At 41.2% G+C, this 26,790-nt stretch overlaps 1 protein-coding gene across 2 annotated transcripts in view; it reads right to left on the reverse strand.

Annotated features, from left to right (window-relative positions):
- LOC120713970 (netrin-G2) overlaps window positions 1-26,790 on the reverse strand; it is a 77,027-nt gene that overhangs the window by 39,698 nt on the left and 10,539 nt on the right. For both annotated transcript variants that reach the window (XM_039999943.1, XM_039999944.1), the window contains exon 3: window positions 19,965-20,608. In XM_039999943.1, the coding sequence (XP_039855877.1) occupies window positions 19,965-20,608 (644 nt within the window). The remainder of the gene's footprint in view (window positions 1-19,964; window positions 20,609-26,790) is intronic.

Raw genomic sequence — 26,790 nt, forward strand, 5'->3', positions numbered from 1 at the left:
ACTTTCCCTTTTATAAATATATCTCCAAAGTTCCAAATAACACAACCTAACTACATCCTGGCCATGAAAACAGGAAATGAAAATCTATTTAGTTGGATTTAAACGTATTTTGTAGAATTGCGGTTATTAAATATCAGCTAATGTCATATCATGGGAGCGATCTACATACACTCCATTAACCTACACTACCATGAGGCGATACCTGGACCCTACGGAGGTTGCACATGTTGTCCAACACCTCCGGGATGGCATGTGTGCCATTGCCAGCTGTGTCTCCCAGCACAGAGAATGGAGGAGATTCTGGAGAGCTGGACAGGACCGTAGAAGGTCATTAACCCATCAGCAAGACCACTGTCTGCGCTTTTGTGTAAGGATAAACAGGATGAGCACTGCCAGAGCTACAAAATGACCAGCAGGGAATGTCTCTGACCAAACAATCAAAGGCAGACTTCATGATGTTGTCCTCAGCACCGTGGAGCTGGTGGCATACGAGTATTGGCAGGGTCTGGAGAAGACCAACAGTCTTCTCATTAGGACCATGCCCTGACGTTGTCAGACATGCATACGAGCACGTGGGGGCTGTACAAACTATAACATTTCGTAAAATGGACTAACCTGCTGCATCAGTGGGTTTGCTAATTTTCATTTCCATCAAACGACGTGGCATCCTTTGGTTCCTAACACATTACCCAGTCCATATCAGTGTCGATATCCAACATGTTTCTTTTCCCATTGAGATCTGATGTGCCTTTAATTTTTTTGAGCAGGGTATTTTCAGGTTACCCTGAAACAATTTTCAGACATATTGCAGATTGGTGGTTATTATAGGGCATATAATTATTATATCTCTCTATGTGCATCTGTGTCCAGCCCTGTTTGCCTTTGTCTTTGTCCATTCTCCCCGCAGCATGTCTGTCTGAAATCATGTCGGCCATGTGTATTTAATGATATGAAGACTGCCTGTTTTAGACAGCAGAGACGCAGCAATTAGGGGAATAAATAAGACGAAAGATAAACAAACATCAAGGGGGAGTCATGTGGTGGCAGAGCCTGAGAAAGCAGCTGGAAGCAGCAGTTAATGGGGCTTTATCTGTCTCTTTACTGTAGTTGAAGCATATTCCTCTATTCCTCTCTAGGGACATCGCTATCACTCCCTCTCTCCTATTTTCTGTTTTGCACTCTTCTTCCACTGTATCTGTTGCTACCCCCCCCCCCCCCCCCCCCCCCAAAAAAAAAAATAAAAAAAATAAATCCATCGCCTCCACCCTTTCCTTTGGCTCTTGATCTCTGTTTTCCCATTTTATCCTCCATCTCTTTCCCCCTTCTGTCAGTTTACGTATGTTCCCCTTTTAGCCAGTCGCATCAGTGTTCACCGAAGAGTGCATTGACTAAATTGGGTTGCGGACATGTGTTTGAGAGGAGTGGGTTGAGGAGAAAATAGAGGGGATTTAGACCATGTGGGGGGCTGAGCAGTCAGTACAGCAGGGAGTAGGGCAGTTGTGTCAAAGCCCTGACAGTCTGCCTGCCTCTCCGACTACAGCGGTGAGAGTTGGAGGAGGAGTAGAGGGAGGGTCTGCATTGACGTGCTCTAACCTGTGATGACAGACCGCATTGATGCGGCTCTGACCCAGCAGGAGGACTCCCTCCTTCTCCACTCTCTGTTCGATCAACCGTCACTGAGAAGGCCCACTCGACACTTGCAACTATTCCCTCTCTGGAAACCGGAAAACTCACAACTGGCTAAACAACCTGCTGTAGTAATAGTAGAGAGAGAGGCTAATAGGCATTGTGTGTCAGGGCCTGTTTGCCAGAGACAGAAAGCCTTAACATCCAGAGAGACCTGAATCATATTAAGATAATGACAAAAGTGACTGCTTTATGAATCTGTTTATTTCTATACCACACTGGAATGAGGTAGATGGATATACATAATGTGAGGCTGTATTAAGTATTGTAATAAATTACATTTGTATTATGATTGTGGTTTTAGCTAAATTGTAGAAAGAAAAGCACATTTCAGTAACCTCAGGAAAGTGTTTTATGTGCTGTGCCCATAAAACAGTGTAATTATACTACGTGGTACACTTATGCTACTGTTCAAACTGTGTTTGTATTGCAGTGTTGGATATTTTGGCATCCAACAAATGAAACACATTTTCAGTGAACTGATAGATTTAGTTTGCAGCTCGCCAGATTTCCTCATTATGTTGATTAAAAAGTGTAATCCTGATATTACATAAACACAATTTCTGTGACAGGGCTGATAAAAGAGGCAGAGAAGTGCACTATAATCATAACGAATGCAATAGTCCAGCAGTTTGTCTACAATGCCAGATTTTGTACAGATTTGATTTAGTTTCTGTGGTTTTGAGCTCGTAGTTTGGTCCAGAAACTTTTTGTAATTTATATTTTGTCAATTGTGTCTAAATGTTTGACCTTCTCTGTGCAGAATGATGCATATTTGATGGGTTTGAGTCTACAAATTGTTTTTTCTGTGCCCCTTGAATCAGAGTTCAAAACATGTTCTGAATATATATTTTTTTGTTAGATCACAAATAGTTTGGAAGACCGATTGGATTGAGTATAAAAACGGAAGAGTGAAGGGCATCTTCAGTCTAACTTAAAAATTAAAGAAAAACAATGAAATCATTGAAATGTTAATTTATAGGCAGAGGTAATAGATGTACCTTCAAAATTTAACTGGCTAATTCAACTTTCTATGCAAGAACCTTATCAAATGTAAATTCGTAGCACATCACACATTTTTTCAGTTCTCTAAACGGTTCTTATCATGATCACGTGCATAAAAGTGTGCTTTTTCTAAACTGTTTGCATTCACACGGGCAGATAAGGGCAGTATTTTCACTTGTTTTCTGTGTTACAGTTTGTTTCCTTTAAGTTATTCAGTGGTTCAGGTATTCATTTCCTGTTACATTTTCAAGCCTTCTGTCCCTTGTTGTATCTTGTTACTTCCTGTCGGTTGTTTTCTTGATTGTACTCAGCTGTGTTTAGCTCTAAATACCAATGACTTTGTGGAAAACCGTATTTGCATACACGTCGTATACGTCCTTCCCCTGGCTAGACGATGACAGCTGCAGGAAAGTCCTACGGCACAGTGCATCCCAAGCATATGAGGAAGCAACCGAGTATGAAGTGGGAGTTCCATGAAGCGTAGATCATTGATCAACAGCACGCCTTATTGGCTTCTGCTGAAGTCTTTATCACCACGTCCCCTCCCACTTCCTCCCCTGCCTCGGCTTGTAAATTCAGAGCAGCTAATTGGACATGACTGCGTTTATGTTCCAGCTTCATAAATTTCTTTCTCTGAAGGGAGAGGATCGATTTTCCTCGAGTGCAACCTTCCGTAGCAGCACGAGCTTCTTCAAACGTTCCCTCTCCTCTCTACCACACCTCATCTTTTTATTCCTCCCGCTCAGCTATCCATCCATCCACTCACGTGTACTCCCACTCTCGCTCCAGACTAAACAGGTAATCTATAACTGACCACCCCTGCTATTGGATGGTGAGCAGGAATTACAGTTTGCCTCTTTTCACAACCACAGCAGTTCTTTCACATGTTTTCTCTCAGTCCCTCCCACTCTTTCACATTAATAGCAGAGCTGATGACATCTTTTTAAACAAATCATTCCTCCCAAGCACTTTATCGGTCATTATCTAATGTAAACTGTTGACAGCAAAAAAAAACACAGATGCTTTAGATATATTTTCGGAATCAATCCTTCCTTCCCTGCCTTCCATTTTTTTAGTTTGAACTTTTTGTTTTGTTCTTGGGTTTTTTTTGTAGAAAGGTTTTAAAAAGAGCATCTACTCGAACAAGGGGAAGGCCTCGGGAACTATGTGTTTATGGGCTACCATTCTTTGTAACACACACACACACACACACACACACACACACACACACACACACATGCACCACTTGCTAAATATGTTCACTGTTGAGGGGTCACTGCATGTTTTTGGCACTGGGAAAAAACTGAAGTGAACAGTCCGGCAAAAAGACACTTTAAATTATTCAAAGGAATGACCTTGGTTGTCTTTGCAATCCACACCCTGTGTGAATTTGTACACTGTGTGTTTGTGTGTGTTTCTACAGTGCAGTGTTTTGGGACGTGTGACCTCCCTGGTGCGTTTTTGGGGTGATTCATTATTTTAGCACAGTTTGCTCTAAATTTAAAAAAAAACAAGTGATTATGCACTAGACAGTGGGATAGTTAGACAGGGAGAGATTGCTTGGGAATAGGCCTGCATGTATATTATTAACACAGCATACAGTAAATGGCTATTGCATGCATCCCTAGCTGGTGCTCGGACCTGAGAGCTGCCCTGCAGTTGGTCAGGTTTGGCCATGTAAAGTACAGCAGTCTAACTCCAGCTCCACTTTGAGGTACCTGCTCTCTGAAGTATGTACTATATGCACAGCATCAAACATCTAAATAATGGAGCCTTAGCACATCCTGTTCTCCAGTCGGGACCTCAGAGGACTTTTCTCCTGAGCACAGCAGAGGCTGCCAGGAGTGACAGAGATATACATTGGAACAATTCAGGTTCCAATGTTTACCATTTTAGCTGGCCTTTCACTCTGCAGAGGTAATTAATATGCTGTTTTTTATTTTCTTTGCTGTTTCCTGTGATACTTTATGTGGTCACAATTTGTAAATGACTTTCTTACTCAGTTAAACACTGAATATATAACTTGCTTTAAGAGTTGGTTCCAGGAGGAGATTGTCTGGTTTCTTAAAATTTTTGGTCTGTAAGAAAATCATTTACGCTGCCAATGTTCAGTTCCCCTCTTTAACATGCAGTTTGCTTTAATGGGCATGTAAGCAATACTCATTATACTGTACATCTATAAACTGTACAGGCTCTTAGTTGTTACCCTGGCAACCCCCTGTAATCGTTTCGAGTTTTTGATTTTGCGTATTAGAAAAAAAAAGTGTTAGTAAAGCCATGAATATAGCAGACCCTAGACTACATCCATAGCTCCAAAACAGGAGCAGGGTCCCCATGGAGCCTCTATAAGTGGGATGTAGATATCCAGGGGAAGGATATGGAGTAAAGAGCAAGTGAGGAAACAAATTAAATTTGCTGATGCTGGTGTGCTGGTTTTCCTTCTTCTTCTTCTTCTTCTTCTTTTCAAAATGTCATTTAAATTAAACTTTGGCCCTTTTTTTTTGTTAACAAATGAAGAAAATTGTGTGGTGAAGGGAAAAGAAGATAAAAAAAAAAATTGGCTTTGGTTTTTCTTGCTGTATTCATAATCATTTCTGGCATTTTTGACACCTTCATGTTTTGCCTGCCTCTGCCCTAAATACATCAGTCATTCACCAGGCATCAAATACTGCCACTTTGTCAAATCTGCCAGCGTCTTGCAGATATTTTCATAGGCACTGGTATCATGACACACCTTGAAACCTTACAATGGCAACACCGAGATAAATCTATCTCCTAACACATCTGACATCAGATTTAAATGCACTGGTATACGTGAGCTTCCTTTCAGTCATGTAGGGTTAATGTTGTGGACAGAAATGTCTTAACTCAAGCAACAGTCTTTTCCTAAACCTCACAAAGCACCCAAACAAGAGAAAGCAAAAGCAGAATCAGAAGTGAACCAACGTTTTAAAATGCAAAGCTCCCAACAGGAACTGCAGTGTCCTGGCTGATGAAGTTGTCACTCCACTGCCACCCCTTACACTGCTTAATTGAATTCAGTTCAGTTCAATTTGTACAACACCAAATCACAAGAGGAGTCGCCTTAAGGCCTTTTATATAATAATAGAGAGGAAACCTCAACAATCAACCAAGGACTTGGCGACAGTGGAAAGGAAAAACTCCCTTTTAACAGAAAGAAACCTCCAGACTCAGAGAGAGGCAGACACCTGCCGTGACCAGTTGGGCCAGTGGGTGACGGCACTGATGAAAAGGAAAACCTTGTGTTTTTTAGTGCAGCGCCATGGGAGGTGTGACCGAACAGTAAAGCCTGACACACTGAGATGAGAACCATCAACCAACTGTGCTGACTGATCAACCCCTTTAGACAATGAATCAAAATGATAACATTAAAAAAAGCTTAAAATATGTGACATCATTAAAAGTCATTAATAGCATTTGTATTTGAAGCTGCTGAGTAGAATCTTAGATTTTTTGATTCTGCGTCAAAAACAATTAGAAAACCTCTCATGCAGCCAGAAACTGTCATTCATTCTTTATGCGCGTTAGTTACAGTTAAACTAATCTCTGTGTTTAGTATAGAGACAGAAATGAGAAAGCCCCACATCGGCATTTTTGCTTGGGCGATCGTGGCTCAAGAGTTGGGAGTTCGCCTTGTAATCGGAAGGTTGCCGGTTCGAGCCCCGGCTTGGACAGTCTCGGTCGTTGTGTCCTTGGGCAAGACACTTCACCCGTTGCCTACTGGTGGTGGTCAGAGGGTCCGGTGGCGCCAGTGTCCGGCAGCCTCGCCTCTGTCAGTGCGCCCCAGGGTGGCTGTGGCTACAATGTAGCTTGCCATCACCAGTGTGTGTGAATGGGTGGGTGACTGGTTGTGTAAAGAGCTTTGGGGCCCTTAGGGACTAGTAAAGCGCTATACAAATACAGGCCATTTACTTTCTTTTCAGTTTTGTTTTCTTTGTTTGGTCGTCTCTACATGATTCTGATGAAAAGTTATTGCACTATAAATAACATATGCTGAATGTTATCACCCATGAATAGATGCACCCTCAAAAGTCAGTGACCACTGTGATGGGTGACCCTTATTAATTCGTACACACAAGACATATTTTACTGGCATTTGGCACTTGGCAGGTGGTAATTTAAGAGCCTGCATGCCAGCATTGTAATATTCATGATGCATGATGCAGCATGAATGATGCAGGCTGGCTGACACTGTCGTACTGAGGCAGACATGTCACTGCATCTTAAGCCCTCTTTCACTAAAGAGAGAGTCCAGCCTTTTGCTCCAGCCGGCCCCCGGTTGTCTTGAGCTCACCGTGTGACTGTGCTGGATATTAGAGTGCAGCCTCCCTGCAGAGTCCTTACTGCTGCTGAATGTGTTTTAATGAACACTACAGCAAAGACTAACACCTGGGGAGAGAAGAAATTGGGTGTGAGTTGGAGGGAGGGAGTCGTTATACATCCTCCTTTATTTAAGATATAAACAAGGAAGATGACCTAATAGATGAAGGGAGGCAGCTGGGTGTGTGTACGTTTGTGGGGAGGCGGGGGGGGGGGGTGAAAAAGTGATGAAGAAACAGAAACTCCGGGACAATATGCAAGGTTCTTCCTGTTGTGTGGTCCCCCGCAGAGTCCTGAAACCCCCAAGGGCGATATAGATCTTTGCAGGATCTTTAAGTTGTTTTTTAGGCTTTTTAAGCTGTTGCGTATATCACAAAACTCATATGTGGATCTCTTCTCTCTGATGGCATATACCCGCTGTATGAACTTGAAACTTGAACCATGAATGCACTTACAAATCTGTTTTCAGAAATTAGCATTGTGCAAACACATTTGCAAACCTACACCCGCAGGCTTTTACCCGTGTTTAGCCACTCATCTAATTACTTTACTATACATGCTTTCTTTTTGTTAGGTGCATGTCCTTTCATTTAAGCAGAAAAAAAAACTAGTTTGTAAAAAGTCTCCCAAAAGTCACTAAAACTTGAACATGTGCATTCACACCAGACGCAAACATACACGCGCGAATGCAAACAGTTTTTGTATTACAGCACAATTTGTGTTTCTGTGTGTGCGTGTATGTGCGTATGTGTTAAAGTCTAATTCCGTGGAGACCGTGGAGGGGAGAATGCCTGGGGAAGAGGAGCTGAGCTGGGATCATCCAGAGGACAAGGGTTAATATAATTATCCTGCTAAAACCTTGAGACTGAAAGAACATCATTAGTCATAGCAAGAGGAGAGCTACCCAAGCCGCAGGCCAGAGGAGATGAGGAGAGAGGAACAGAGGAGGAGAAAGGGGAAATAGGAAAGCAGAGCTTCAAAACCCCACCAGTGCAGTTAGCAAGACAATTAGCACAAAGAGTAAAACTTGGGGGTCCTTGTTAAAAAAAGAAGAAGAAAGGACAGTGTTTAATAGCACTCTAAGCAGTGGCTGAAACTGTGTCGCTTATTCAGTAATTGTTATATTCTGCTTAATAATCTCTCTATAAATGAATTACTGGAGGAAAAAAATGAATTGAATGAAATTACAGTCACATTTAAACTATATACATAATGATGCTCTTTTGAGGCAAATTCTCAGCATAATTTTGCAATAAATGGAATGAACTCTGCTTTAAGGAGGTTTAACATGAAGCCGTTTTTATCGAAGGGCACAGTATTTTCTATTCATAAGCATAATAAAGACCTCAAAGATTCACTTGGAGCAGGTGAATTCACTGATCAGTCCTCCTCTTGTCACTTCAGGTGAAATATGTGAGGATGGTGGGCATAACTTGTGTGGTGGGGGTGACTTTGTATGAAATATTGAAAGGGATGGGGAGCAGCGTACAAACTACAGGGGAGCCCGCGTGGGTTGTCTTAATAAGACCCAAGCACCCCTGAAAACATGATTTGTTAAAGTTCGGGGAGAGGGAGTCACGTTTGCTGTTACGACTCTTTCAACAAACAACGACTCTTTGACCGACCTTGCAACTCTCCATGAGTTTGTAGTGCTGAAAGATGCACAGGTGACTTGTTCCTATTATTAATGCAAAAAAAAAAAAAAAAGAAACCCCACCCTAAACCCTACTGGCGAAGTTAAGGTTTTGCTAGCCCACTGTATGTAGCCAAATGACAGAAACTGGGTTGTTTATGAACACATAACATAACAGAATGATATATATGGGTGGCGATAATCACCAGAAAACTTTCAATTCAATTTGATATATACAGGCCCAAATCCAAATAGTAGTCTCTAAAGGTGTTTATATTGTAAAGATGCTACAATAATGCAGAGAAAACCCCAACAATCAGACAATTCCCTGTCAGGAAGAATTTGGCAACAGTGGGGAGGAAAAACTCTCTTTTAACAGGAAATAACTTCTAGCAAAACCAGGGCAGTCATCTGCCACGACCGGTTGGGTGTGAGCGGAGGGGGGCGGATTATAAGACTCTGTGGAAGAGAGCCAGAAATGAATGCATACACTTCCTACAATCATTATAATAAGATTCTTATTAATAGAGATAATGATTAGAAATAAACCATATCAAGTGCTTTATGAATGCTGTACATTTTTCTAGCCACGCAAAAAAGTGGAATTATTTTTTTTAATGCTTGAAAAATAAAGCATGGCTGTCAATTACAACAATTGTCTAATCTATTACTTTAATCTTTTAAAATTTAATCTGTTAAATGTTGCTTTTAAACTTAAGCTGTTATTTACTAGGGGTGTCACGGTTCGATATTTTTTCGATACAAAAAAAAATGTTCATGCCTTTTTAATTTGTCATTTATTAAAAGTATAAAAATATATTTTAACTCAAAAGTACAGTTTTTAAATGTAATGTTGCTGAAATAACAAAGTAATAAAAAAATTAATCTATCTGATCGAGATATCACTCATCTTTGGAAAAGAGAGTTTATTACAGAGAAATGGCTCTTTCCAAAATAAAGCTATACTATACGCTTCTTCTGGGGTATACTCTCAGCAGCATATTAAACATATCAGGTCCCCATAAGGAGAATCATGTGCTAACGGCTGTCTAAATGACTCCGGTAAAGTTTGTAGCATGCCTGCTTGTTGATTTTGTCTGCTTCCACTTGTCTTTGCACTAGGATGATGTCGGAGTAAATGTGCAGTCATATTCGTTGTGTTCCCACTAGTGCTGTCAGCGTTAATCTGAAATGACGTTAACGCCACAACACGGCAAATCTCCGTTAACGAGCTACCGCGGATCACCTCGTGCGTGGGGCTGGACGGCCAACACGTTAACGAGCTAACTGGGCTAACGCACTAGTTCCCACCAATGTAATTGAGCATTGCGTGGCACATCCAACATACTGTTTTACTTTAGTCCATGACGCGCTTACCTTCAGGGTCATACGTCACATGAAAACCAAAATAGTTCCTAACGCCAGATCTGAATGAGGGTGGGGGAGGTTCAATTTGCCATGTTGCAAGGAGAGCTTAACTTCTGTCTCGCTAGCTTGCCCTACGCTCAGTGAATCTGCGTTCGACTACTCCGCCTAGGCTGCACTGTCGAGCTCAGATCCACTGAGTGCTCAACACAGACAGCATCGTCAGAAGAAAAGTTGATCAAATAAATTAAAAATTTTGTATTGTTCGATACATATGCGTACCGAATCGAAAGCACTGTATCAAACGGTTCAATATCGATACGAGTATCGTTGCACCCCTATTATTTACTTATTTATCCGTGGGTACGTAGAGTACAGGTTAGCCCATTTGCCGAGCACGTGAAAGATTCCTTAACTGAGATTGGGAAGACTCCTTGGTACTGTTGCGTCAGGAAGAGAATTTGGTGTAAAACTCTTGGCCAAATCGAGAGAGTAGCTGAAAGAAGCTTGTGTTTATTTGTTACTTTTAGTACAAATTGCATTAATTAACCCTAATACACTATGGAGCATATATAACTTTGTTAATATTCTCTCATTTATTTTTGGAGACTTAATATCAGATTGCTGGTTAGCTGAGAAACACAAAAGTACACAGCCAACTAAACTGACGTTATGATTAATAATTTAGCTTTTTCATAATGTGATAAATGAAAAAAAGGTGTTAATTCTTTATTCTTCGTGTATTTAGCAGCTAATTAAAACTTACAAGGAATATATGAGAAACTGGTCAGTAAACTGAGCTATTTACTAAACTGTACTCCTTCACTACTATAGCAGGAAGTTGCAGCAAGTTCTTGACCTTGAAAAGCACAGTTGACAGAACAATATCTTGTTATAGAGTTTTTGGCTGGGCTACATCAGCAGATAAAGATGAGTCTTCAGCAGATGACAAAAAAGTCAGAAAAGTGCTGAGAATTATTGAGAAGGCGAAAACTTGCAGACTGCAGTACAGCTGAAAGGTCCGGAGGTAGTGGTTTAGAGCCATTTCAGGTCTATTTCTATACAATGGATTTCCCCAAACCCTGCAATAGACAACCTGTCCAGCATGTGTGTCCCCTCCTTTCAGCCTGTAACAACTGAGACTGGCTCCATCCTCCCCTGGAGACCCTGAACTGAATAAGCAATTAAGAAAATGAATGGATGTTCTCACTTAATCACTTAATGTGATCAACAGTATTGGCCTGACGGTTGTGGAAGGTGTTAATTATCATTAATAGCTGTAACAACTCAATATTTTTCTTATTCTCTAGTCTCTTTTTTTCTGCTGCCTTGTTTTGCTGGTTTGAAAACTTTGAGACGCCGCGGCACATGATGGGACGATGCTGCTGTAAGAGCGAAAGTCTCCGACATCAAACGGCGGCTGATCACAGTGTGAGCCGTTGTGTTCCTCGCAGACAAACACACATTGTCTCTCACGTTGAGGCGCCAGTTGACGAGTTGTTTACCTGTCTACATGTTAGTAATGACAGACGCCTTCCAGGAGCGAAGACGCTGTGTGCTTTCGAGCACGCCACGCCTGTAATAATGCGATGCTAATTAATGTGGCCGACTGAGAACAAGCCATCTTTCCAAGGACACCCTCCCTCTACCTCATGTTCTCTCACTTACAATTCCCAGCATGCTTTTCAGCTTTAAAGCACGCTTGCGGTATCAAGAGATTCCCCCCTCACCAGATGCTGGGTAGGGCGTGATGCTGGCGCATGGTGGGGAGTATTCTTTATTGTATTTGTGAATTTAAAAGGATGGTTATGGGATGAGTTGGCGAGCGCGGGCGAGGGCGTTTAAGAAGAAAAGAGAAATCAATCGAAGAGGGCGGGGATTAAAGAAAAAAAAATTAATCTGTGAAACAAAAAAAAAAAGACGTGGAATAAAGGGAAAACAGGCAAAATCGCTGACTATAACTTTCTTCCCTTTGGAGGGGAAATAAACTGTGATTATCAAATCAGTTACAACCATTGTGTCATAAATCATCGCATATGAGGGGAGCAATGACACATTCCTCATTCCGGTCCCTCAGCTTTCTGCATGCCTTTCTTTTCTGGGGGAGTGCTCATGAATGATTTAAAAAGTGATCCGTTTCGGAGCCTCGGCTGCCTCGGAGGGAGATAACTCGGAGGGGAGGAGTCTGGGCGAAGGAAGGGTGGGCCACGCATGAAGGTTCCCCGAACATACGAGCCACCACCTTTATGTTCTCCTCATCGCACATCAAGCACAGACTGTGTATTTCATTCACGAAGGGTGGTGAAAGGTGGCAGTATTCAAGCACAAAGCAGTTTTCCTCATCAAACAGAATAAATGCGGAAGTTTTCAACTGTAGTTGGAAAATGCGGCGAGTATGTGGCGAGACTGTGACACTATGCGAGACTATGATGTGCACCGCGGCGGTGGCTGTGTGTGAACTGGAGAATAATATTTACAGAGCATCGCACCTCGCATCATTCATCACAGAATCACACACCCCAGCTAGTCCCATGAAACTAGGAGTTAATCCATCATCTGCCTCCCTCTTTTCTCCCTCTCCCCTCTCCCCCACCTGATCCAGGCTTATACCTCCCATCCTCTCACCTTCACTCTTGCAAAGGACACGAAAGGAAACTTTGGTGTGATTCAAAAATAGCGTGACAGTCTCCAAAGTCAAAGTCACCCTTGGAAGATAATCAAGACATGAAAAAGACCGGAGGCTCCAAAAAAGAGAGAGCAGAGCAGAGGCATCTGCTCTCCGGTGAGGGAAACGGACACACGCCGAGGCCTCCGAGATCTCCCGCTACCTGCCCCGTCATCCTCATTCATGTTTCTACTACAACGATAGAGCTTTGTAACAATTGGATTAAGCACTGAGAGCTTTTCGGGGTCTAATTAGTCCTTCCTGTAGGATGGAGTGCGACTGCAGGGTTACTTAATCAGGGTTACTTAAGGATCGTGACTTCCAGGTTTTAATGAGTTACAACTTCTTAGCATTGTAATTCACGTCACTGTCAGAGCTGCTAAAAAAAACAAAAATAAAAGATTAAATTAAAACAACTTTTCTTTGAAGCAGTCCTCCATAAAATGCAATTTTATTTAAAAAAAAAAACATAAAAACAACATTTAAACTTTAGATCAATAAAAGGAGCTGCAGTCTGTTGTATTCAAAGGTACCAAAGAGAAATTAAAGTGGGGCATTAAAGTGACAGATTAACTGATTTTAAGGTTTAATGGATGGAGAAGTGCTCTTTATTGTTAATTAATTTTTTTGTTCATTCTGCAACCCCTCAGATATTATACAATCCTCCGAGGAAAGGAAGCCCAGATAGGAGCCTCTGCTCCAGAAAGCGCGGATTCGTTCACAATGCGTGTTGCCCATGTCGTGTTTCGTTTTGGGTTTTGCGGTGTTATTTAATTAGATTAAATTAAAACGTCTTCATAAAGAATCTAAAGATTTGGCACCAGAAATGTCCCCCCTTCACGTCACTGACTGATGGCATTAACACACTAGCTGCCTGTGGATATCCCATCAGTACAATGGAAATCTGTCAGTGCAAAGTGTAAACACACACACTGATTTTGAATGTTGGATTCTGGTAGAATCAGCACGTTTCCTCGTAGGTGATGAATAGCGTACCTAACGAGGCGCAATAAAATAATTTACATTAAAAAACTAACGTTCCTAAAAAAAAGGTCTTTAAATTTCCTCTATTTTTTTCTCAAAGTTGAAACACATCTCATTATAGATAATATTCATGACTACAGCATTTTACTTAACAGAAGTAAAGCCATTTGTTGGAGAATTACAAAGGACTTCTGCTGCAACGGCTGTTTTGATAAAACCACAAAAGAAGAAGATGTACGAGTACATGAAAGAATTCACACAAAACTCCTTTTACTGCTCTTTCCCTCGGCAACATGTTAACAAACACCAGGAAAGTTTTCTGTGCCAGCTTGTTCCAGTCTGTGAGGAGATGGAGAGCTTAAACCTCTCAGCACATTAGCTGTCAGCATGGGGCCGGCACTGAGACAAACACAAACACACGACGGATAAATGAGTCGAGCAGACATGAAACGACATGACCGTGTACAAACACTCTGAATATCATTAGCATTCATGTGCCTTGTTTCCTGCCTGGTCAGCTCTTAACTCATTTTCACTATTGGAGAATAATTAGTTGTTGGTAAAAGATGGGCCTTTCAGACAAGACTGGGCCTACCAGCTGTAATTAGTGTTTAAAGCCCAGAGAACGTTCTTTGTGTTCCTCTGCCTGCAGATGTATTTTCAGTGGTATTGATATTAATACTCTTTACATATTTTAGCTGCCCAAGGGCCTCCTTATTTGAGATGAAAGGCTGTTAACATATTGCTAATTATTAAACAATTAGTAGTTGACAGTATTTGACAAAATGATGTTTCAAACTTTGTTTGGCCTTTGTCTAGTTGATTACTTTTTTGTGTTAAAATGAATATAATAAATAATAATGAACACACAGTCTCTGCAATCGCCACCAGGGGGCAACTTCTCTGGTTGCAGAAACAAGTTTGTCTATGAGGAAATTACACCTCTACTCCCTTGATTTATTAGTTCAATAAACATTTCCCAGATTACTTTTTGGTCCCAACTGCAAGTTTATTGCGATTCTTTTTTTTTTTTTTTTTTTTAATAATATGATGTTTATTTGTAAATAATGACCAGTAACACAGGGTAAGCATTAACACATAGCTGCCTTGTGGCTGTGGACTCACTAAACTGTATAAGTGTGGAGCTTCCCTTTGTTTCCCAGGTGGATTTACCTCTCACTGAGACCCACTATCTGACTAGGTGATGTCATGGTGGCTAAGGTCATCTTTTGGATACAGTCTATGACTGTGACACGTCTCCCCTCACCATTTGTTCTGTAGTTTGCAGAAGCCTATAGATTTTTAAAAAATACTGATTGAATAAAAATGATAGAGGTGTCAGTGATGGGTTTATTTTACAAACACTGATACAAATTATGTGCACACAAATATTTAAAATCTGAATTTATATCCCCAGCTGCATACCAGGATCGTTAATGTTTTCTAGAAACATAATCGGTGCTGTAATGTACCTGCGCAAATCGCACCCATTACTCAGCTCACTGACAATGAGAAGTAAGAGACGCTCAGACTACTTGGCTTCTCTTAAATGTCATCTTCTTCCATAAGCCAATCAAATCAAATTGAGAAGTTAGGCAGAAGCGAACTCGACGCTGCAGCGATTATGAGCGAGGGGAGAGAAGCGCTGCAGACTCCGTCTATCTCCTCATCCTGCTCCATCTCCTCCTCTCTGTCTTGGCCCCTAATCCACTTAGTTGCCTCTTTCCTGAGCTTAGAGCCTTTCCCTTATTCCATTATAAAGACCCACTGTACGACCTGCTGCTTATTTCATTAAAAAGGCCCTATCCATGACCCTATGTCTAATCCATAATGTAGACTACGGGCCAGGCACGGCCTGCTATAGTCCACGCCACGTTCCAGCTGACAGATGGAACACCGGGAACAGGGATGGAGAGAAGGAGGTCCAATGAATGAGGGAGAATTTGAGAGCTCCGCTTATGAGTGAAGCTTCCCGGTGAATGTGATTTCAATGATGTAAATGATGATAGAGCTGAGGCTGTGCTACTCTGCCTTTGATGGTTGGAGATGGCTTTCACATGGCCCATCAATGATATGGAAATGGCCAGATCTGGGGTTTGAATATAGCCTGTAAAATGAACATACAGCCCAGGGCTTTTAAAACCCCAAACACCTTGGCTTAGAGTTTCAATTGTAGTCAGTACTTTTGCTCATTACAGTTAACCTTGGGAGAACTTTGCAACACAAAGTGAGTGACGCTGAATCCTATGATAATATTCTATCAACCCGATCCAATTTAACTTTCCCCACGCTGCCTCTGTTTGACCTTCTCTCCACTCTGCCCACTTCAAAACCCCCCGCCCCACCTCTGGCTGTCCTCTACCCCAGACGCCCTCTCGCCGCTCGCCCGAGATCCGGTTTGCTGAGTGTTTTCATCGCGTCCACAAATCTAAATTTACAACCTCACTCTCATCAAATCCAACTTGCCTGCGTTTGCACTTAATGGCCTATCAGGTTACCTATTTATTGATAAAGCAGCAACATTTGCCCCCATCCTCCCCCAAGTACCTGACTTCCCGCATACCTGTGCCAGCTTTTTAGAGCCTGACCAGTCACTCTGACAATGCAGCGTCAGATAAAAGTGAAACGCTTTCCACAGAGGTAACATCTTACACCGTTTGATGGGAAAACAGCTTGCTCTGCTGTCTCTGTCCGCGGTCAGTTTGGGTTTTTAAAAAGAGTTAACCAATAATAATTACTTTTAACTGGGTTCAGTCAGAGAGCCACAGCTAGAGGCCCGGGGACATACAATACGGTCAGGAAGTGACTACAAGCCTCTCTCCATCGATAACACCAGCATATCTCATTACTGCTGCGACCTGTGGTACACTGCCACTCGGGCTTGATCATATAAAACCCATTTCAGCGCGCTGTCCCCGGCGGAGCTCCAGCAGAGTGGAATATTCATTATTCAAATTTTAAGCATTGGAAATCCTAATATGTTACTAAGGCCAGATGAGATGAGATGGAATGGCTTAGCCTTTTGTCCAGGGAACATTGACTAATCGTCTCGCTCCCCTAAAATCAATTTCCCAGCCGTAAGCATCAGACACTCCTGATTGTACTGTACTGTTGAGGACCCCCCACCACTATCACCTAATACTCCTCCTGGCAGCCCAGAATAACTTATTGATTACTGATTATGTTACGGGAGGTGTGGGTGGCCAGGGCGGAAGACGGACTGGCCTCAGTCATCTCCACAGAGCTAAATTTGGCTCCTCTGTCACCAGATCCAACACACGCTGACACTATCACCAGCTGCCACTGGCCCGGCTCTGAGGATGAGGAGAGAAGTTAAGAGACGTACACAAAGAGAAATTTCCCCCGAGCTAACAGTGTAGGTGTAGCTGTTTCAAGCAGAGTGGCACAGCGGGGATTTCATGTGTGATGATGAATTCTTAGATGCTGCGCGCTTGTAGGCCACTAAATAAAGAGTTTGCTCGAATATATCAAAGCCAGAAATGGTTGATTGTTACATTTTCGGAGTTTGGTTGCGGTTCTGGTTTGGCGAGGGACTGTTGCAGCCAGGGGTCGATCCCTTGCTCTCTCTGATGCTATGCTGAGCCTGAAAAGTGGCTGTGATCAATACCTGCAGGCCCTTTCACCACTGCCAGAGGGCTGTTTGTGTTTGTGTGCGTGTGCTGTGTCAGCATCCACTCAGGACTTTATCAGACATCCCACCCCCCACCCCCATACCTTGACTCAACACACACACGCACAAACACACAAACACGCACACACAAAGGCCCCATCGGTCAACGCCTCACTCAAACAGTAGCTCATTTTCACTTTCCCCATCTCACTCTCAACCCCTGTCTGCTTCTCTCTCTCTCTCTCTCTCTCTCACACACACACACACACACACACACACACACACACACACACACACACACACACACACACACACACACACAAATTATGCCTTCTTCTTCTGAGTCCATGCCATCCCAACAAGGATGTTAAATACCATTCAAATGTCAGCCTGCTGTATTGATTGGAATAATAATTCTGGAAGAATTCTGAAAGGCAGGAAAGATGGCTTGTTGATGCTAAGCAGCAGCATGACGGCCCGGGCATCGTTCACTGTCACAAAGTTGCCATGTAAGGGTTCCCGGCTCCTCTGGCAGAATGTGGATGGCGGTTTACGTTCGACCACCGAGGCCACGTGTTTCTGTCATTAATCATTGTCTTCACAGGCCAGTGACAGCCAGACCAGGACTCAGGCTGAGAGAGAGTATGTGTGGAGGTGTGGGGGTTGGTGGGGGGGTGTCATTTGAAATGCCCTCAGATCACAGTAGCTGTGTGTGAAAGTGTGTGGCTGAATGTCAGAACAGAGGGTACATTCACTGGCAGGTGAACATACCTTATCTGTCATGTCTGAGTGCAGGAAAAGTAATACTGAACTACAAGCATAAATATCATCAGTTCCATATTGGATCTGGTCTGCGAAGATTCACTAATCTCATATTAAACAGTGTACGCATGTAAAATTAACACTTTCACTTTTATAGCTGGTGCTGGATGTTGCATTCTGTGGCTGCAGTGCCAGTTAATTCTGTATCAGCTACCCTGAAAAACTGGTCTATCGGTCCAAGCGGCTTCTCTCCAAGCCGTTGACTGTACTCTGCCAAATAGTGTGAGTACAGAGAAACATCCCACTATATCGTCAACGACTGCAAGCGTACAGTGTTTTTTTTTTTAAGTTAAACAGAGTGCTGACTGTTCTGCAGAGAAATGGTCTAGTTGATCGTTACTGTGATGCATACAGAAGGCTCCAGTTAAAATTTTCATACATAAGATCAATATTTTGAACTAATTAACCTCGCCGTTCTGAATCAAGACCTTCATTATTTTGGTCGAGTTGTGTGAATGTAATGTCAATGTGTCCGAACAATCAATGTCAAAAAATACGCCTCTCACTTAAAAAATTTCAAATTTCCACTGAAATTAATAAAAACAAAACATTTTCACTAACAACGAAACTCAAAGACGGAAATCATCCTCAAAGCTAAAAAACTGAAACTAAAAAGACGAACCTTTAACTTTCATACTTTGTGGCTGAATTGCTGAGGTTCCTAAACATGTTAACTTTGCAATAATACCACCCACTCTTGATTGTTGAACATCTAGAAAGAAATTTCACAAACATATTTGCAGCAATGGTGGGATCCTATTACACTATGGCGCTTGAATTCACGGCGCTCTTTAGAACAACTCATTCTTTCACAAATGCTTGTAAAGGCAGAATGCATGGCTAAGTGCTTCATTTCGTACACCTATAGCAACTGGACTGAAAACATCCAAAGTTTACAGACAACATACAGCTTATAAAGCAAGAATTAATTACTAAAAAACTCAAGCAAATACAATAACATTAAAAAATACAAAGCTACATTCAAGATTTGCTAAAAGATTCAGTGGCATTTAATTTGATATATGATTCAGATTTAACCCTTACCAAGTTATATGAAATGGAAAACTGTTACTGATGTAATTGAACTGTTGTGGTTTTGCTTTGGTATTTTATATTTCGATTGGAGACTATGTAAGTCATTGTCAAAATGGTTTTCAATTAAAACAAAGTTTAATTTTATTTAAATGATGATATCAATATTTTGCAGCTTACCTTTAGTCATTGCTAGCTACTTCTAGCTACTTCTAGGAAGAGTAGCTAGCATACATAAAACATGTCTTCCCTGATGGGTTTGTTTGTTGCTGGCTGTTGAACACAGGATTTTGAACACATTTCTCATTAGCAGCTGGAGGTTGTCAGGCGTTTGCTGACTGGTCTAGGCCTTTAATGTGTTTTACAGAAATTTAGTAGCTGAGCATCTTTGAGATTTCTGCTCCTATCCTCAAACATTTATTTGTGCCCTTGACAAAACCCTTTAACCCTTGTTAAGCTATTCTTACTAAGAGTGATGTTTGATTTTAAAAAGGATGCTGGTATTTTATCAAGGTATTATAACTGGATAAACCGAATAAAATGGCTCCCATTTTATAAATATATAAATCTGTCTGAGTTTTAATACTTTGCAAATGTTCCTCTTAGTGAACTTCAGTTTAACACATATGTTTTTAATAGTTTTATTTATTTATTTATTTTTTATTTTTTTGTCCTGTACGGCGTTCTTAATAGTTTCATGTATTGTATTCTTCTCACCAAAGAATTTCTTATGTTCATAATCAGATTTTACATTCAAAGGTGTGAATTTGTATCAAGATGTAGTCAAAAGTGGCTCTCACCTGGCAGGTACCTCGATGTTGGAGATGGCGTAGAAGTACTTGAGTAGGTTGTCTCTCTGGACATAGGTACCTCCGAGGGCAGGCCTGAGCAGCCTCAACCTAAGGTTGGTGAAGGTGAAGAAGTCCTTCAGTCCCTTCATACTTTCCATTCGGGCGTACAGGTTGTCCATGTTCTGTAGCCGAGGTCCAGCAAACACAGCAAATCGTGCCCGCACCTCAAACTTCACATTCTTTTCACCCTTGGAGCCAACCCAGCGCGAGTACTGCTCAGTGCAGATGACCCGTGTGATGTTAGCAGGTGAGAGATCGCGCACTTGTTTGGGTGGCATGTTGAATGCATCCAGACAGTCGTCGGCATAGAACTGGTAGGGCTGCCAGGAGCGTCCGTGGTCCATGGACTTATCCAGAGCCATGATCGTAGGGCGGCCATATTCAAAGGAGATCTGGATATCGTCTGTGAGCTCCAGACTCTTGTTCCAGGACATGGTGACGTTGGCCAGCAGGGGCAGTGGGTGGTTTCGCCATGTTACTGTCTGCCAGTAGGTAATTAGGCCGTTGCGCTCATTGTCCTGCATCAGCTGAGGAGGGTGGGCAAGGTCTGGATTTAAGGCATCGCACTCGTCACTACATAGGTATGGGTTCTCCTAAAAGAGAGATAAAGTCAGACAGAAAGGATTTCATTCAGGGTTCGGGAATGACTCTAACAAGAGGAACAGTAATGAATGCTTGATAATATAGTGCATATTCCCGAAAATTGCATTTTTATTAGATTACTGCAAATTCACATTGACACTGGGGCCCTTTGAGTCCCTTGGGCAGTTGCCTGCTTTTCTCTTCTGGTCATCCAGCCCTAAATAGGCTCAGCAAATTCTCAATTGACAAGACAACAAAATGTCTTTGCTTTAAAAATGGATTTGTGGTCCCTGCAGTAGCTGCAGCCATCATTACTGCAACGGAAAATTATGTTAAGCTACGGATTTACAAATTCTATTCACAATCATCAGGATGTTCCTTTGTTCCCAGTACAAATGCTGATTCAAAAGATATTTATTTATTCCCACAATATCCACAGCTCAACACCAAAATCCTCCATATTATCCTCCCAAAAAAGACAAAAAGAGACGTGTATGGAGGGCCTTTCCAATGCACCAAGGGACAGAGAGCTTAAAAGTAAACTTGCCAAACAACACAACAGGAAGTGTGAAGGTCAAGAGGATCGTGCATCATCACTGTCTTTGCATAGACAGCAGAGTGCTGCTGCACTTTTAACTCCAGAGAATTGATCCTCCTCTTCTAGTGATGCCAAGACTTTCAAGTTGCTGCCCCTCTACACAACTAAAAGTCAACAGGATTAGTCACGCTGCTCACAGAGAGCTACAAGCCTCTTTACACCTGCAACGAGAAATGCTTCTGTAAGAATATCTCATGCATCTCATCTTCCCTTGATACCAGTAAGACAAATTCATTTTCAACTCCTTTAGGCTCGCAAATTCTGAAACACCCCCCCCCCAAAAAAACATCACAAAAAAAACTCCAACAAAAAACATCAGGTCCATTACTACTTTATATACGTGATACAGCACGGCTTTCTCAGCATTGACAAATGTAATCTTTGGCTGGATTATGTTTGGGATCAGGGTTGAGTGAATGAAGTGCTATATTTAGTGTATGTACTGCAGCACAGTCACAGAGAGGTGGGTAAAGGGTGGGCTGCAGCTCCTGACAAGTGATTCCCATCTCTATGTAGATTTAGGCGACAAGACTGTGCCTTCAGTTCATTTTGTATCAAGACATTTTATATATTAAACCAGACCACAGTCCTTTCCTAGCCCAATTTCTGACTGTCTACACATAACTATAAAATATATCAGTGCTATAGTCATTACACCAATGTTCTGCATGATCTGATATACCAGCGAAAAGCAAATAAAATAGCTTGGCTTTAATCATTTTAGTAACTTGCCAAATATGTTAATTAACAAAAAACATGGTGTGATAAATGTAATTTCTAGGAGCCTAAGTTAGCATCAACTAACATTAAGAGTTGTCGTAACTCCACCAACTTTTCAAATAAGTTTTATACATCTTTAATTCCACAGATGCTGGCTCATCATATTAAAACCACTGCAGAGGTTTCAGTGAAATTGATGCAGCTGACTGTTTTAAGCCAGTTGTCTGACATCCCCATCACCACCCAAGTAAAAATATTTACATAAGGAAATCCCACAGATCCGCAGCCATCTCTCTTGGTGCTTAATTTGCAAAGCTCAGCTCTCGTGCTGTTTGGATTGTTTTACATTCAGAAGGCTAACCATGCCCCCAAGATGCACTAATTAGACTGTTAGAGTTATGATTTTCTACAATATTTAGCCGAAGTCACTAATTGCATCAAATACAAATATCTTTGTATTATTTGACCAAGCATTCACTCTATTGCCCTCATATACTGTCTTCTTTCATTAGACATCACTTCACATTTAAAATTCAACATGTCACAAACAATACATGTCAGTATATTGTATTTATATATTGAATATGTGTTTAAATTTATGTCAGTATATTTATTTGTTATTTAAGTTTTTATGTACCTTGTGAAAAAGGATTCCCATAACAGCGTTATGTTTGCATAATTACAATAATGAATCTTCAGCTGCGTTTTCATCCTCCTCTCTGGTTTTCTCCACTCGTAGTAACTGATTGCAGTTCTACAGCTGATGTCATCCTTATTCTTTTATTTATTCGAAATCTGGCTGTCGTTCTGTGTTTTACCGCTGCGTGCTTAACAAGCTCTTGATGGACTAGAGAGTATAAATATCCCTCTTTTTTTCTTCCACCTCTACCGCCCCTGCCTCTCCGCTGCTTCCTCCCCTTTCTTCTTCTCTTTTTTCATCCTCCCTTATTATTTTTACTTTTAGCGTTTGTGCTGTTTCTAATTGTAGTGTTTAAGAATGCACCAGCTCAACTTGAAATGTCATTTGGTAAAATAATAGTAATTAGGCTGAAAATAACTACTACAGGGAGAAAAAAAACATGTTTAGTTAAATAATTAGTTTGAAGATTTTCAATTATTATGCAGTAAAGATGGGCTGTTGTAAAGCAGACAAAGTTAGCTTTCATATCTACACCATATAGAAAATTCTTCAGCAAGGTACTGATTCTTTAGCATTTGACCTGCAAGTGAGATCCCAAAACTGGTAGGTTTTTAAAAATTATTTCAAATTTTAAGTTGTTGGACAGGTTTTTATGTGAGTTGGCAAACTGTACAAGAGTCTCGGCGCAATAAATGCAAAGGCTCAATTACCTTAAATGACCTTTAGTCGTTTTTAGGTGAAAACGGGGCCAATGAGAGAAGTTGTTGACAAAATGACCTCAGGGACCCAGAGGTAAAATATGGATTGAAATTAATAGAGCCGATCCACAGGGAGGCTTGAAAGACAACCTATAACCTTTTTAAAATTAATTTTGTATTTAGCCAGGACAGCCAAGCCAAAACAGAAGTGACATGTTATCTTTTATTTGTACCAGTTAGAGTCCAGCTGTGAGGTGATAAAGCTGTGGATTTATGTTTCCATATCCTTTAGAGCCTAAACCAGCTCTAATTAAGTGATACTTCTTCTTCTGTTGTGAAATCTTCTCAATTAGTGAAAGCTGAGTTTGCTGATTTGATTAATAAAGGAACTTTCCATAGAAACACCAAGATTTTCAACCAGGAGCACCAGGTGTGTTTGTTAAGATATTTGTGGAGTTTGATGGACCAAACTCAATCGTTTTGGTATCATTTAGTTGAAGGAGGGTCCACAATTTGAGACAAAGACTTTTTTTCACTGAGAAGATCTTTTCAAGTGTGGCAAGTAGATAAAGTTCAGTATCATCCAGGTATAAGTGAATATTGTGTTTCTGAAAGCTAGAGCGTGTATACTGAGAAGAGAAGAGGACCTGATATAGGTCCCTGGGGGTTGTTGCGTTTAGTGGAAGGTGGGGAAGAAGAACAGTTTCCTACTTGGACCTGTAACATCACATATCATGAGCCTTAACAACCAATGAGATGTTTTAACAATTTATCACAAGGATCTGCCATATTGTTTATTCTTGTATTAATTAGACCAAAAGAAAGAAAGAAAAAAACATTTTTCTCTTGATAATACCAATTTCTTGGTCCTGGCTAAAATTCAATGCACATATAATGTGTGTTGTTAAAATATTGTCAAAATGTAATGAATTTATTTATGCAAATATAGTAGTCATTCGATCAATTGAGATCTAATTACTTTTGGTGTAGCCATTTATCAAATTGTAGTCATGGCTACATGTTGAACTGAAAAAGTGTATTACACCATGGATAGAAGCCTTAATGTAGAGTAATGTAATGGTGCTGCTGCTTAAATTTTAACAAGGCTAAATTTGATCGCCTGATGATTTCACCACAAATTTGTGTTTTCGACGATCAAACACTGACCCTGCAGGGTTTAAAGGTTGGTTGTATAGAATTTGAAGTTTCATTCTTCGTGGACTTGGTGAAGTCGGCAGGGCGCTTGAAGATCCTCAAGATGACACAGCTGCTAACAAGCTTGACAGAGTTGGGTCTGAGGTGCAAACGTTTCATGGATATCGGAGTATTTGTAATATATTGAGAATACAGATAGAGAGCAGGAGAAGCGGTCAGAGAAGCTCCTTTGGTTCCCCCCCCCGCTACTAAAAAGAAATCAAGCTTTCTACAGCCACCTTTCAGTTCCATAAAGATTTTGGGTGGAGTATCACATGAAACAGCAGTTTCTTCTTTCTGTGAAAGCAGTACTGCACAATATTGATGAACCTTGCAAGTGCGTATCACGTGTCGCTGCTTCTTTGCATCTATTGCCAAGCCCTCTTGAATAAAGTCATTGGACTGCGCTACAGAAAAGTGAGCAGTCACTCAAGCTCACTCTAGTGGCCTGATAACAAAAGCAAAAGTTACAATCCTGCGAGGCTGAGATTATAAATCATCTGATTTATGGTGACAGTGCAGAGTGGGGAAAACTCCAAACATAAGCAAACGCTGAGCTGGTGCTGAGAGAAGCTGTATGGCACAAAAGACACTGTGCGGGATCATAATGCATGTGAAGACACAGCAGTGGTATCTTTATACCAGAAACTGCAGATAATCTATCTCTCTGCTCACTGGAGCAACATAGCAGCATTGTTCCCCATCTGATAACCCAATTATCTCTCTTTGCACTGACTCAGATCGAGATTGCTGTCAGCGCAAACACACTTAAGATGATCATCTACAATGCTCATAAACAACTGCAACCAGAAAAAGTAATTAGGATCATTTGAAGAGGGTTATAGCGAGCCTCGGAGTGAGAGTAGCAGCTCCGTGGTGGATCAGCTGCTTCTGTGCCCTTCAATCCAGACCCGTCCACACACGTGTTTACACACACTCAAAGTAAGATTAGTACGCCTGTTGTTCTGAGGATGACCCTTGACCTACAAATCCGATTGAAAATGATCGCACTGTCACACTGTCCCAGATAGAGCACATATAGGTTAGCTCCTGAAGTGTACCGGTGATAGCATTTCCTGTTTTGTCTGACACAGAAAGCATGTGAGTACCAGACAACATGAGGGAGTCATTACAGTATTTTACAGCATCAGGTCGAAAGCGTTCGCCAACCTCCTCCGACCTCAGCCGGCCCTTTAGGATTAACTAGTCTGGAGGTGATATGTACTGTAATAAGCTGGAAGATTTTATCCCCCATGAGAGACTTACATGAGGTTATGTTTAAGCCCTTTGTATGCCCGTGTCCTCCTTATTCCACCTTCTTATTCCCCAGCCAGGCTCAACATACACACACATATACATACATATATATATATATATATATATATATATATATATATATATATATGTATAGCTCTTCAGCTCAGAGAAGAGCTCGAGAGGATGTGGAGGGTGAAGGTAATAGTGGTCCCCGTGGTAATCGGAGCACTAGGTGCGGTGACTCCCAAGCTAGGCGAGTGGCTCCAGCAGATCCCGGGAACATCATCGGAGATCTCTGTCCAGAAGAGCGCAGTCCTGGGAACAGCTAGATACGGCGGCAGGACCCTCAAGCTCCAGGCCTCTGGTAGAGGACCCCGGGGCAGCTTGAAGGATAAAACCACCCGCAGGGCGTGCTGGGTGGTTTATATATATTATATATAATATATATATACTATATATATATATATCGTATATATAGATATATATAATATATATATATATAGTATATATATATATATATGATATATATATAGATATTATAGGAGGTGTGTGTGTAGTGAGGAAAGATATAGATAGAGATATAGATATATATTAATATAACACAGCACACATACATATTATATATGTATGTGTGTATATAGATATAGAGATATATATGTTTGTAGGTATATGTGTGTGTATATATATTATATATATCACACATACTAATATATATATGTATGTGTGTGTATTATATATCTATATATACAGCACACACATATACAGCCATACATATATATATATATATATATATATATATATATATATATATATATATATATATATATGTGTGTGTGTATATATATATATCACATATATATCACTATATTCCAGGATACACACACACCAGCAAACACAATCTTTTCCCTCACAGAAACACACAGACACACAGATCCCAGCCAAATGCTGCGGCAGGTGGCCCGCACTGCTAAGCCCCTCCAGCAATTATCCTCACCGGGATCCCGTCTCCACGACAACAGCCGCCATGATGCCCCTGCCGTCAGTGGCTTTCTTGTTTTCACTCACAGGAATACAGTGAGATCCTAA

This window comes from Simochromis diagramma, unplaced genomic scaffold (assembly GCF_900408965.1).
Source record: "Simochromis diagramma unplaced genomic scaffold, fSimDia1.1 OVJJ01000596.1, whole genome shotgun sequence".
Taxonomy (NCBI): domain Eukaryota; kingdom Metazoa; phylum Chordata; class Actinopteri; order Cichliformes; family Cichlidae; genus Simochromis; species Simochromis diagramma.